General features: G+C 40.6%; 1 protein-coding gene across 4 annotated transcripts in view; it reads right to left on the bottom strand.

Annotated features, from left to right (window-relative positions):
* The window catches only part of IPO13 (importin 13), a 61216-nt gene that overhangs the window by 4253 nt on the left and 42187 nt on the right, over window positions 1-14776 (bottom strand). For 2 of the 4 annotated variants that reach the window (XM_089514967.1, XM_089514968.1), the window contains exons 10-18: window positions 14466-14600; window positions 13909-14052; window positions 13190-13270; window positions 10491-10628; window positions 9835-9931; window positions 8399-8451; window positions 959-1025; window positions 611-669; window positions 221-310 (exon numbers count right to left, since the gene is read on the bottom strand). In XM_089514967.1, coding sequence (XP_089371093.1) covers window positions 221-310; window positions 611-669; window positions 959-1025; window positions 8399-8451; window positions 9835-9931; window positions 10491-10628; window positions 13190-13270; window positions 13909-14052; window positions 14466-14600 — 864 coding nt within the window. The other 2 variants (XR_016280443.1, XM_089514970.1) reach the window with 2 other exon arrangements.

The raw sequence follows: 14776 nt of genomic DNA, 5'->3' as shown, positions 1-14776 counted from the left end.
CCAGGAGACTACGAGGCAGGTGGGAGCTTCATATTATAAGGCCAGGAAGGCTCTACCAGCCAGAGCCATGGGTCTAACTGAGGGCTTCAGTGGATTTAACAAACTTAAAAACTTGAGGTGGCAACTTCCCAAGAAATACTGTGGCTGAATGAATGAAACTCAGTGGGACAAGTGAACCCCTTCATTGTTCCCAAATGTATCATGAAGTCTCACTCCCTACCTCAAGGACAGCTTGCAGCAATATTTTGCCATTCTCATGTACCACTTGTCCGACAGGTGAAATCTCCCCACAGCGTGGTAACAATTCAGTCTGTAACAAACAATTGGTGAGAAAGAGGTACTGCAAACTCTGTGTTGCTTGAGAAAAGAAAAATACATTCTCAAATGGAAGAATGCTCTTTTCCTGCATGTAAAACAACTCAAGAGAACAGAGGAACATAAAGATGGGAGAATATGGCTCCCCTATTTCCAATCTTGCCCCGCCCCCAATGGCAACATCAGTCTCACCAATTCTGAGTGCTCCTCCATCCTGTCCTAAAACAACAGCATCCAAGCCACTTCCCCTAAAAACAGCTCTCCCTGTACCACCAGTCAATAAGCAGATACTCACAAAAAAGCCACAGGCAGCTTTGACAGTTGGGGCTTCAGGGAACTTCAGGGAGATCACACCTAGACAGAAAAAAAAAACAGTTTGGTACTCAACTAGAATAAACCCTTACTTTTCTTATGGGCAGAGAAGAAAATTTCCCCCATCCCAACTCATACAGTTTACATGGAATTTTAGATTGTCTGAAATTGGAGATGTTTCCACAGCAAAAAGTGAGACTTTAACTCCACTTCTTGCATTTGTCTAACTCAATAAGGAGCATAACACCCCTTTGATTATATCACCTTCTTCAATCACTGCAAAGCCACTCAATATTAGAGGAGCTCTGTTTTATGAAGTTAGCCTACTTACCACAGTGGAACACTGCTTTGACATCTAGGCTGCTACACAGGAACAAGTCTGGTTTCCTTTTGAGGGCCTGCAAGGCACACACACATACACAAGAGAATAAACACAGCTCTGGAAAGCCAGGGGCAAGCAAGTGCCAAAGAAGAGTTCCCTGGCCATGGCTGGTGTGTGCACTTACCTGGCCATCAGCCATGGTGCACAGAAACACAGATATAGAAGAAAAGCAGAGCATATAAACTGGGCACTTCTGAAATGAAGGGCTCCAGGTAATCAGGGCCCTCTTAAGAGACAATAATGGATGCCTTGCCCTAGAAAGCCTCCCAGGATTCCTATTTTACTACAAATGAAGGTATGTAGAGATGTGGGGAACTCCAAATTATCAAGGAAGCAGAACAATCTAGCTGAAAAATCTTCTTTAAGACATGTGAGTGGCAGTTTATTGGCCTTTATAAATACTGCTTCCAGGCAGCATATTTCAGCACCATAGACAGCAAATACAGGGAATAACTTCACAAGCATAGCTTTTTCAGCACTGTGGATAGCAGCCCCTACTGTCTTCTCGTTCCTGAAGGACAGAAACATCTGCTTCATCAAAGCATTCTCAAATGTAAGGAATACACGCACACACACGTTCAAGGAAGTCATGTTTGCCTTGCAGCAAAATATAACAAAATCCAAAATCCACAACCAGCAATATCTTTATTGGGCCAACCCCGCTATTGAAACTTTGCTGGCTTCTTCATCTGGCACAGATGTTAAAAATCATACAGGAGAAAAATTGTGATGATTTTAGACTCACAGGCCTGCATTATATCTGAGATGTTGTCAGTTAGTATGGTATTGGGGGATTTCAGTGCAGGCAGAGGCTACTCCCTTTATTGGTCACGTGAGGACTAGGGACAAAGAGCAATAAAACACAGTTAATAAAATTTAATTCCATTAGTTGACCAGCTGGATCTCAAGAGAAGTTACTTTTCTCAGGCTAATAGAGTTGAACTTTTATTACCTGACTTTTATTGCTCTTTGTTCTTGGACCTAACATGGCCAATAAAGGGAGTGGCCTCGACTTACACTAAAATCCCTCAATACCATACTGACAACATCTCAGATAGAACATAGGCCTGTCACTCTGACATCATCACCATTTTTCTCCTCTATGACTTTTAACATCTTTGCTTCATGATGAAGCCAGTGAAGCTTCCAAAGCTTGCAAAAAGTACATTCTGCTTTGGAATTGCCCCAACAAAGATATCACTGCTTGTGGATTTCAAACACATGGCTTAGCCTATTAGCAAGCAGGCCCCTTCTGCACTTTCTGTGGTCTGAGCCACATGAAACATAGTGTACCTGCAGACAGAACCATATTATACCTCCAACTAGACTCATAGTTTCAATGAATTGGCTTCAATATCTTTGCCTCTCCAGCTTCCCTCCCCTCACTGTTACTGCTTTCACAACCAGAGGAAGAGACAGAAGAAATAAAGGACTATGTCTCTTTCCTCAGATAATACCAAAACACAGGTAACAATTAAACTGAGCTTTAACTTGTCTACTGCTTTCTTTTGCTCAAAATCCACCTGTGCTACCTTGTACAATTCACAAATTTTAATACTAAAATTATCACTTAGTATTCCAAACTCCCTACAGTATTTTAAAGTCATTTCTCCCCATTTACCTTATTAGAGGTTTTGTTTACTTGCCACACTTTAGTATTTTTTTACATATATATACATTTTGTACATAAACACACCCTTATATGTGCAGAGAGAGAGAGAGAGAGAGAGAGAGTGTATAGTTGTCCCTCTGCAAAAACAGAAATCCGCCAATATTCAATCCCCATTGGCTTGAATGGCAGTGCCAGCTGTGGGCATGTGCTGCAGGCGCCCACCCCCATTTTATGTCACTCCGCTTGCCCCTTGCGTGTAATTGAGAGATGCAAATTTGAAGTCCACACAAACGGAGGGACGACTCTGTGTGTGTGTGTGTGTGTGTGTGTGTGTGTACATAAAACATAATTATATATACAAAAATGTATTTGTCAGAAGTATTGAGGTGTGTGCATATAAAACAAAATGTATTTAGTTGGGAAACAGTTATGAAGAGCACACATTAGATTTATGTACTGTACAGCTGAGAAAGAGAGAGCAAGGCCAAGTACAGTAGGGAGTATAACCTTTCAGTCCGAAGGCCTCATCTTGTGTTGGCTGGCATACTTTCCTCCCCTAAACTCAGAGATGAGAAAGCTGAACCTCTCTCCTTTGCCTATTGAGATCCAGGGATGCTTCAAGCTGGTGGAAGATGTGAAATTAAAGGAGTGTTAATGGAAACTCAATGTTACCAATCTATTTTCATTTTAAATTAATCTCGTCTTCCTACCCCCTTCAAATATTGTTTGTCTCAAAACAGCCATAGGGCAATATGCTAGTACTAACAAGGTGATTGGTTTAAGTGTTGGACTAGGACACTGGAAGACCAGGGTTCGATTTTCCACTCAGCCATACAAACCCACTGGGTGACATTGGGCAAGTCACTCTCTCTCAGCCTCAGAGGAAGACAAAAGGCAACACTCAATGAACATATTATGCCAAGAAAATTCTGTGGTGGGGTCACCTAATGGTTGCCATATGGTTGAAAGTTTTGAGATTTTAAGTAATTAAGCTATATATATATAAATTTCCTTACTTTCCGCTTCCCTCTTATTTAATTCTCCCCCCCTCTCAAGGACTAAAAATGTAACACACCAATGTCAGGAAGGCAATTTTTTTAAAACTGACAGTTCTAGGAGAATTTACAAATTAGGGCAACTTGGTTTTTCTATATTTCCACTAGTTGTGGGAAAACATCTTTGTGACATGCCCAATAATCTCCACATTCAAGTATTCTGATCTTTTTGTGAGGCTTATCTGAATATTTCAATGGCAATGTCTGCAGAAGCACATTTCATGATGCTGTGAGAAATCTTCCTGTTGAACTCAGATTTTATTCTGAGAGTCTAGGGGAGAACATTTCCCTGTTACAGCAGACCTCTCTCCTAGCAGTGTTACCAGTCATCTTACTCAACTGTTTGCTTACAAGAGGGGAAACCAGTTATGTTGCCGTGCTATTTAATATCTATACAAAGCCATTGGGGAAGGTCATGTTTGGGTGGAGTGCCACTTAGCTCTATTTATCCTGGTGGTAGGAGTCAGTTGGTGCTGGACCAATGCCTAGATACTGTAATGGCTTGGAAGAAGGCCAATAAACTAAAACTGAATCCTGACAAGATGGAGGCTCAGTGGGCTAGTGACTATCCAGTCCAGGAACTGGGTAAGCAGCTTGCTTTGGATGGGGCTGCACTCCCCATAAAAGGAGCACAAATGTAGCTTTGGAATACTTGTAGACTGATCTTTATCACTTGAGGCCCAGCTGGACCCCATGGCTTGTACCAGCTCTGACTGGTATCCTAGAAAAAGATTACATAGCCATAGTACTGTAGTAAACATCCTGGTTCACAAGTACAGCATAATATGGTAACTTCCTGATTTGTTTGTTGCTATTGTATGCCTTCAAATCATTTCCTTATGGTGACCCTAACACAAACCTATCATGGTGTTTTCTTGGCAAGATTTGTTCAGAGGAGGTTTGCCATTGCCTTTATACTATGCTAATATGCTCTACATGGGGATGCCCTTGAAGGTGATTCAAAAGCTACAGATGCAGCAGTAAGACTGCTGACCATGGTACCATATAGAAAACATAACACCAGTCTTAAAGGAACTGCACTGGCTGCCAGTTCACTTCCAGTCTGAATTCAAAGTGCTAAATGACCTGGGACCTCAATATCGGAAGAAACAGTTCTCCCTATAGATGTCTACCTTTGTTCCAGCATTGGGGCAATATGATGGGGAAGCACAAAGGAGAGGGCAACCTTGACAATCTTCTTATGGGATGTCCTCAAACATTGGCATCTTTTTGGCCTCAGGTCAAGACATGGGTTTTTATTATTTATTGAAGCCTAATTTACTTTTAAGCATGCACATGGTTTTAACTCTCTTTTAGCCTTTTAATGTTCTTTTAAGTTGTTTCAATTGTTTAAGATGTTTTTATCTTATTTCTTAGCTGGAATTGTTTAAACTGTTTGTTTTATCAGTTTACTGCCCTGAGATCTCAGGATAAAGGGGCAGGATAAAAATGTTTTTAAAAATAAAGAGTTAAACAAATGTTAACTTAAGTATTTTCCAAACTAAGGCTGACTGCAAGAGAGAAGAGCCCAGATTAAATTCCATAAAACTCTCCTCACCATATGCCTGCAGATGTTGGGGAGCTTCAGCCGGTACCTTTTGTAATCTAGTGCAGTCTGCTTTGTACCATCTATAACAGAGAAACTTAAATAGCTGATAGCACCCTATCACAAAGAACATTCTTTATCACATTCTTTTTCTTCTGTTGCTTAGGTCATCAGATGAGTCCCTGCTCAAAATGCCACAGATGGAAGAAAGTGCCACAGACCAAAGCATGCTGATCACAAGGAGCAAGATTCTTTCAATAGTGGCACTTATCCATTGGAATTCCCCATAAGAAATCTGCTATGTCCTTACTACACTAAGATTCATGGCCCAAATGTGTTCAGCAAAGCAGGATAAAGATTTTTAGCTGCTAATGTTTGATTACTTTTTCTTAAGTGTTCAAGTGTCCTTAACATTTTTTTAAAATTTATTTTCTTGTGTCTTGTTATTACAAGCTGCTCTGTGGATCTCCCAGTGATGTATGAACTGAATAGCTATCCATTAAAAAAAAGTTAATAAACAAAAGGGATAGTTGTTAGATGCAGAACCACTGGCATATCAGTTCCTGCTTGCCATATAAAGTGACACCCACATTCAAACTGCACTACTTGAATAGTGCCAAAATTTTGGCTTTAAAGGTCACCAGGCCTTTAAAGCCAATACAAACACATGTTGAGAATTCTACACATATTTTTGATGATCTCTTGAAGGGCCCTCAGACCCCTTCCTGACAGCAACTTGGTATTCATTAGAACTATTTTGGAAAGAACCTATATAAGGAAGGTCCTGCTCTGCCATGATAGTTGCTTTAGATTCCAGAAAGCCACAAACAGAACTCAAAATAAGTTTCACAAACAATTTAAAACTGCAAGGTGTGTCTGCCAATAAGTGGACAGTGTACTCCTATGTAATCTTTTAGCAAGACACTGAGTGTGTTGTGAGGCAAGAGTCTTTGGGATACCAATGAGCATTTGCCTCTTTAGGAAGACATTTGAATTGTCCTTACTGTAAGGGCCTTGCACTTCTTATACTGATCCAGACCATAGGAGACTATCTAGAGGAAACTGTGCATACAGTCAAATTTTACTTGGTCAATAGTCAAAACCTACATATTTACTGGTAGACAGGAAGGCAGGAAAGGTGCTAGCACGGAATGAAATTTACAGTTTCAGGAAGCAATGTCAAAAAGTGACAAAGCTGAAACTAATTTTTTTCCCTAAGGACTCATCGCAATTTTGTGGACAGAAAGTCTCTGAATATATGACAATATCTTGTATATTTTCTTATTTAGCATCCATATGATTTGCAGTATCTTCTTTCCACTATCAACCATGCTGTGAGGGGTTTGAATGTGAACTACAAGAAGATGAAAATGGAACCTATGTTTATAGATGAAAACAGAAAGAGACAAAAAATGCCGAAGGCCCCCAAATGGACAATACTGTACAGTGTCTCCAGATTCCTAGCTTTCATATCTGCTAAACAAGGGATGAAAGAACAGCTAAATTACCCAAACCCAAATAGTGTCTAATGCAAGCTTCTCATAAACTATTTATGACTGAAGGAACAACATGTATTCAGTCAAGGAGAAAAGAATGAGTAGGGTGGGAAGAAATAGATATACTATGCATACAGGGAGGTATTAACAGCATTGTTCTGAATCTACTAATACACAAACCTCTAAGCTTCATTCTATGCATATTTAGCATAACCACTACTGGTCTTAGATTCAGTACCTATATTTTCCAAGAACAATAATCTTCTTCAACCCCTTTCATTCAGGCTTCTACAAGGCTCCTTTATTTATGGAGGAGCACTGGGTGGATGGAGGTGACCAAAGGATAGGGACCCAAGTTGTTCCCATCTAAATGCAGGGAATTTGATATGTTATTATGTCTTCAACTAAAAGGTAGGGTAGGGGCAATCAAGAAGAGCTGTGTTGGCTTGTTACAGTCCTTATCTTCTTCTCATTGCCTCATTAGCTGGAAGCTTTCTCTCACTTACCATCAAGATATATTACACAGTTACAACAGATTTTCATTTTTGACATTTACCAATAAATAAGTAGCCAGAGTCCCTTAACCAAATGGCAAAACAAGAACATTGAAAAGAGTAATAATTATTTGATACTGTCAATACATTTCAAAATTTGATGAAAGTTTATGTCAGTTCTACAGAAGAGAAGTGTGAATTGTATTAGTATTATTGCTTACCACATTTGCAAGCTGTATAAACCACCACAAGGGGGAGGTAAGTGCTCAGATACTTCCCAGTTCGTGGTGTAATAGAAAACTCATCAAGCAACAATAAGGCAAAGACAACAAGACAACATCTTGTTCTATTTAGGAGAGCTGGGTGGTACCAAAGATCCCACCCCTCTCAGCTCTATCATTGTTGCTTATTTCTCATTCAAATATTTCTCATTCAAATCCAGTATGGGTTCATCTTTCATTTACTCCAAAGATGCACACTTTTTAACCCCTGTGCAGTTTGTATTTCATCATCATTGTCCTGTCCTATGCATGATGTCACTGCACCATTAGAGACAGGGATGTGTAAATGATTCATAATCTGAAAGAAACCAGACCTAAAAACTTCAGCTTGAGTGATAAAGGATGGAGGATAGAAAGGTTTTGAGATCAAATAGATTGATAAACCAGGATTCACCTGTTACCTCTGCCTCAAGGTTACTCCCATATTATCAGATGCTCCTCCCAGACACTTAGATGTTGATCACCAAGTAACTGAACACACCCTTACCCAGCAAGCAAAGACTATGAAAGTATCTGCATTTGTTTTAGAGCTCAGAATCACTGTAGAGAAACACACATTTACATCAGGACTTGAATGTTACCTGCTATAGCTCTTGAACTACATTTGCCATTTTGCAGTGGTCCCCTCCTGTACCAGCTCACAGCCCATGACCCAAAAGAGAAACCCAACCTACAAGCCTTGTTGTATCACTAAAAACTGCCCCTTAGGGAGCAGAAAGGGCAAACTCACACCTATGAAAAAAGGAGAATGTTTTGTTTTCAACTTCCACAAAACAGATGGAGAAACTCGATATTCAACTAAAAGGAAAAACGTTGTCAACAGAAAGCTAAAAATAGGTTTAAATTGAATTAAAAAAGAGAAAGAGAGAGAACAGAAAGTGAATGAATAAGAAACTAAAACACACCTGTGCCAGGAGTTGCATAAATGAATCAACAATATCAGGATGATCCCTGGGCCCTAAAAATATAATAAAGATGTAACTGAAGAGAAAAATCATACAAACAGCAACTCAACATCATATAGTTATGTGATACAGAAATAATTTACAAGTGAAAACAGGAGTAAGGAAAGGGAAGGAGGGTGCTGGGGTGGGTTTAGGAGGGCAGGCACATGAGCAGCTTGAAGCAAGTCAAAGAAACAAAACATACAAAAATCATGGAACTTGGAAACCCAAGAACAGAAAGAAGTTCAAAGGAATAGGCCTGTTGCCCAGAGTCCCCTGCCAAGCACCAAAGATGGGAAGAGAGAGTTCATTATATTCTAGCGTGGAGAGAAGAAGCAGGTGCTAACCAGACACAAGCCTCATGTGAAAAGGCTAGCACATTTGCATTGGAGATGTATCATCATTAAATGATTGGTCCTAAAGGCGATTCCAGTCAAACAACAAATCCAGTAGTGAGGTGACATGGGCACAAAATGCTGAAATGCTACTATAGCTCCTAATGGGCAGCAACAACACAATGTTTTTATTTCACCCCCATCCAGATGCCTCTGGTTGAGAAGAACACAACTTGTGGTATTTCATGGTATTTTCTGTAGGTAAGGCTCTTGGAAACCATATTTTCTTTCCATAGTGATTTCATCAGACACTGTGAGAATCTTCTTCCTCTCTGTTGATCCTTAGCTATGACTGATATAGCCTGGCAGTGACAGGATATCACTCCAGTCAGTGGAAACGAAACTCTCTTAGCAATTCAGAATTCAAAGCAGCACCAGGAGAAGGGAGCAGAAATTTTACCACTCACTATAGCATATTGACTGGAACCGTACATATACCTCAAGCTTTTCCCCTCAGTTGAGGCCAACATGATGGCAGGATGGCATTCCCACAGAGACAAAGGCAAGCTCAAATACTTGCTAGGAACTCAGCAGAGTTGTAAAAGGAATCTGATAAGGAGAAAGCAGGATGGGTGGTGGTGGAGTGCAAAGCTTACAGGAAAAATAATGTATATGGTATACAAGAAAAAAACTGGTAGAGACAGGTGATTTCACAGCAAGCACTAGGGCAGTGTGTGTGTGTGTGTGTGCAAGCTCTTTAATCTGAACCAAAATATATATAACATCCTAGTGCTTCTTGCTCCCTACTCAAATCCAAACATTATGTGAATCAGATTACTCACTCCACCTGAGTAAGACCACCTCAGCAGGAGATTTTCATCAGTTAATACTCTGATGTGTACAAGAGTAAAGGTTTTCACAACTCAACAGGCACTGCCACAATCAGAGAGGGGTGTCTGCCTACCTGCACACACTCTACAGGCCAATTCACAGAGTTGAGAATAGGAAAAGCCATTCCCAATATGGCAGCTCCACAAAATTGATGGAGCCCAGCACACATACCTTGCTGAAAGAGGGTTAGCGTAACTGATGTGACGATCAGAAAGAGTGCCTTGATGGGCGGGAAGTGGGCAGGCTCATGGGCAAAGATGTGAACCAGCTGAGGATACGAGAGAGAAAGGAAACTGAAGTTACAGTATGTCACATTACACCCCACATTCTTAGTGCCTATCCTCCACAACAAACCACTGGCGCTCAGGCTAGCTAGTTAACTCCATCAGCAAGACTCTTACTGTTAACTTGCCAAAGAAGATAGAAGCCAACTAGTTCTGGGAAACTGCAGTGTACTCAGTTCTGTGTTTATATATACATATAGGCCACCTTTATTTAACCTGATGCACTCCCAGCTGCTCATATACTACCTGCTCATATACAGCCTGCTGTTGGGTATCAATCGCCATCTTCCCAGGCCAGAGAAGTTAATGATCACGCTAACTGAAGGTGATGTTTTTTAAAAAAATAAGTAACATTTAGAGAGCATCAGGATGGAGATGGCTGGCATAAACATATAAGGCTACATGTGTAAGGGCTGAAGGGGTAGAAAAGATCATTTTATGAGCAAGGTACATATTGGAAGAGGTGGGCTGTGAATTGCTCAAAAGTTATCAGCCTCCACTTTTAAAATTAGCATTTGTCAAAAATCTTGGGCTTAGACTTACCTGCCGGGTGAGATCAATGGCAGATGCTTGAGGAATAGTGCTGTACATCTGGCCCAACATCTCACATAGTTGAGGCACCATAGGTGCAAAATCATCCAGGAGGGTCTTCACAGACTTCTCAAATATGGAGCAGACAGACTGTGGGGACAGGAGGATCTGTATCAAGGGAGGACTGGCTCATAATGTGCCCTCTGCTAAAGATCTATTTTGCCTAGATCCAAAGGGGTTCTTTTCAAATGATTAACTTTCCCAGTACCCAGACTAATTGATAACGTTCTTTGTTTTCATGAACAAAAATTGTGAAGTATCTGTAACACTTACAACCATAGGAATGAATGCTACTCCCCAAAAAACATGTAAACAGCTTACACTTGGTTTACCATGAAGCCCCTGATCCCAGCATCTTCATGTATCAACTGGTCTCTCTCAACAGCTTTTTGCATATAGTTCAGGCTGAGTATCTATAGGGCACTCAGCTTGAACCTCTCATTCTCTGACTTTCTGTGGCCATGTCCTTATTCTCAAAGAATCACTCTTCATGACTACACAAAATCCATAATTTCATTCTGAATTTGCTAAATCCCTTCCAATCATGTTCCTTAGAAATGCAAGGAATTTCTTTCTACTTGTGGTAAAAATGGAGTTATTTTATTAGGGAAATTATCATAGGAGAATGAATAACCACTGCATCATTTCCCATTCAAATGCAAAAGGCCTCTGGTTTATATTCTTACATCTTATTAACACATGAAATCAGTACGTATGTCTCTCCGCTGTATCCTGAGTTTATCTAATGCAGTTGCCTCTGCCCTTCCAAGCAAAGAGGAAGTCTCCCCTGTTCTCATCTCCAACAGTTGTTCACTTCAGTAGAATTAGAACTCTCAGAACAGATATTTGACTGTATCAACAACAAACTAACATCTTTAGGAGAGTAATAAATTGAACTGAATATGAATTGAAGATGTAGCCCCACTTTCCAATACCAAAATTAGTTATTTCTTAATTCTGTCTGCATATAGTTCTGGATATCTCAAGGATAATAAGGACACTAATTCAATGCATAGACTTAATCATGACTAAAACATGAAAATGTTGCTTCAAGCATGGCATCCAACATGTGTTTTAGATTCCTAAGAATAACAGATTTTAAAAAATGTTTCTTCTACTAAGCCGAGAGATAATTTAAAAACAACAACAAACAATCAACATGTTGAAAATTCAGAGCAGAGTGGTGACTGTGAAAGAGTTCCAGTGGTAAGTGAAAGACAGGTGTTACAGCTTCCATTCTCCTACTCCTGAGCCCACTGTAAAACATCATTACCTCTGCCTCCTGCCCATCAACATTCCAGAGTTACATTCTTTCTCCTTCTGTAGTTCTGCACTATTTGCAGTAAACAATGAGTGTCTAAAACAGCATGATGCTAAAAAGGGCTAACCCTAGAACCAATGATAAAGAGACTGTTCTCAATGCAAATTCTAAAGCTTGTTCTTCTGGGTCAAAATATTTAAAACCCATATATATGCATCTGCACAACAATGTCCTTAGATCTTCTCAGTCAAATTCTCTCTTCTACTAGCAGCTTGAAGATATTTAAAACCTTGCCACTGATTAATCACTGGAATGATGCTAACTAATTAAAATATATAGAACTAGAATAAAAGTGGCTATTGTTTCCGCTAATTGGAAGCTGTCACGAGACTGCTCTTACGTAAAGTATTTGGAAAAGCTTTGCACAATTCTTTTATCAAATGTGTAAGCATTGCTTATAGGATAATAAAGAACTGAGTTCTAACTTGCTATTAAGCAAGTTTCCTTGAAAGGATCTTAGAGTTATTTTGCCAACTTCTGAATCACAAATGACACACAATCAACACACTGTCACTGGTGGACAGGCAAAGAAAGCTTACCGGAGGCATCACTTTTCAGTGCTGTCTGATGGAATCAATACACAACTCTATCCTGAAAACACAAGGCTATCCTGAAAATGGGGAAACTGGCTGTGGACCATGGCAATTTCCAGCTAGTTACATATCTGGAACAGATCAAAAGCTAGGAAACACAGTAAAATGGCCTGGGGAGGGCAAAGTCCAGAAAAACACCAGTTTACCTACCCCAAATTAAACCAGTGGTGATAACAGCACATCAGAGCTCTCCGTGTCTTCACCATGCACAGACATCAAATTTTGTTGGACATATACTTTTAAACAGATTACCCTATTGCTGACAATTACCTTGAGGCCATGAATTAGACGAGCAACTCACAACTCATCTGGAGGAATGGGCAAAGTGCAGCCATAGGGCCACATAAAACTCCAAAGGTTGTTTCTGTGGGCCTTGGATCCTCTAGACTTCCTGGTTCTCCTCTAGGCTCCCTTTCTGTGAGCAAAACCAGGTGAACTGCCTTTCCTGGAAGCCCACAGGAATGACAATTCACCTTTTAAACAGATTGCAGCCCCCCCTGAATTGTTTAACTTCAAGACTACTCCCATTTCAAAACTAGAATTGGATTTCTGTCACATCTATGTTTTTAGTTCTTGGCCTTTTTGGCAGTTTGAGTGGCCTGGATAGGCTCCTGGTGCAGAAAACTGAACCCTGAAAATGCTGTAGTTGCCTACTCCTGTGCTACAGCTAGGTGGACAAGATGGGCTGCCAGGGATGCACATGTTGCTGAGGGTTTTAAACCTGTGAGAAACATTACCTCCACAACCTGGGCATCATTCAACCATTTGCTGAGGACTTTCTGGATGAGTTGGAAGACCTGCTGCAGCACCACCACCACCTGGAGGAAGAGAAGAGGCATAGGACATCATTCTGGAATGGTTCTGTCCCATTCCAGTTCTGGCTGGAGGAAAGAGTCATTCAGATCCAGACATTAGACCCTTCTCTGGAGAACAATTTCTCAATAAGCCAATGCAAAGGAACCCTACTCATCTCAATAAGGAATGTCCTGAGCTCTCTTCTGTTTGTTTCTTTGGGGTTTTTCAGGCTATGTGGCTGTGTTCTGGAAGAATTTATTCCTGACATTTCACCTGCATCTGTGGCTGGCATCTTCAGAGGACCTCCAAAGATACCAGCCATAGATGCAGGAGAAATGTCAGGAATAAATTCTTCCAGAACACGGCCACATAGCCCAAAACCCCCACAAATAACTATGGATGTTGGCTGTGAAAGCCTTCTTCTCTTCTGACTGCTCAGTAGTCATGTAAAGTAGCTCATGATCTGGCATGGCTGATATGAAGTTTCATTCAGACATGTATAAGTATGCAAATACAGTGGCATGATGTACACCACTAATTTGTCACAGCTCTTGCTAACTCCCTTCCAAAGAGTTAAAAGAAAAAGCTTGTAGTTAGAAGGCAGGGAAGACAACTTCTCCTTTGACTGTGAATCTGTGCACAAGTACACAGTAACACTCACCGGATTGGGACCCTGTGGCACCGGCAGCTTCTTGACCTCTGTGCTTTCATGATCATCATCATGGTGACTGATATCCAATGTGGTGAAGAGATTGGAGAGAAGGCCCAGGATGTGGATGATGGCCAGCTTGTTGGAGGGATTTGGCTGCAAGGCAAAGTATAACTGTACTGGTAGACCCAGGTTATAGGCCACTAACATCAGATGTTTCAGGTTGACAATAACAATGAAGAAGAAAACTATCAAGTATTATTGATTTTTCAACTCTGACAAGTTTATATCCCCATCAGATATTTCACTTATTCAGTTCTTGGACCTGGAGACCAAGTAAGGGTAGGGAGAAGACTAGAAATTCAAAGACAAGGGGGAAGCAGACAACGAAGGGAAAAAATGTTGGGCCTGGAAAGCCACTTGGTATTGTTAGGTATAGATCATGTAAGGGGAACAGCCAACAGGTGGGCAAGGAACCACACTAGTTAGCAGATGTTGCTTATAGCAAAGAACAAGCAGGCCTTGTTTTTCCTTAAGGAAACAAGAGTCTGCCAAGTGATAGTGCTCACCGTTTCATCAGCCAGTTTCTCCAGCTGCTGGATGTAAGGAGTAATGAGTGAATGCAGGTTCTTCAAGATCTCCTCCACTTGGAGTGCAGACAGCAAGAAACCCAGAGCCTGCATCAACCACATGCATTGACTTGTCTGGAGGAAAGAACAAGATGGTTAATGTTTTCACTTTCACTTCTATCTATTCTATTCAATCAATTATGGTGAATCAAAATATAGGTAAATCCTACTGATTCAGTTGCTCTCATCTAGTTGGGATTAACAACAGGATTCAAGGCTGCATTTTATTTTAGCTGTAAATTACCCTAACT

This window comes from Sceloporus occidentalis, unplaced genomic scaffold (assembly GCF_023333645.1).
Source record: "Sceloporus occidentalis isolate IW3139 unplaced genomic scaffold, rSceOcc1.0.p SCAF_3, whole genome shotgun sequence".
NCBI classification, from domain to species: Eukaryota; Metazoa; Chordata; class Lepidosauria; order Squamata; family Phrynosomatidae; genus Sceloporus; species Sceloporus occidentalis.
The sequence above is the reverse complement of the archived record's forward strand: the minus strand, read 5'-3'. Positions and strand labels throughout refer to the sequence as shown.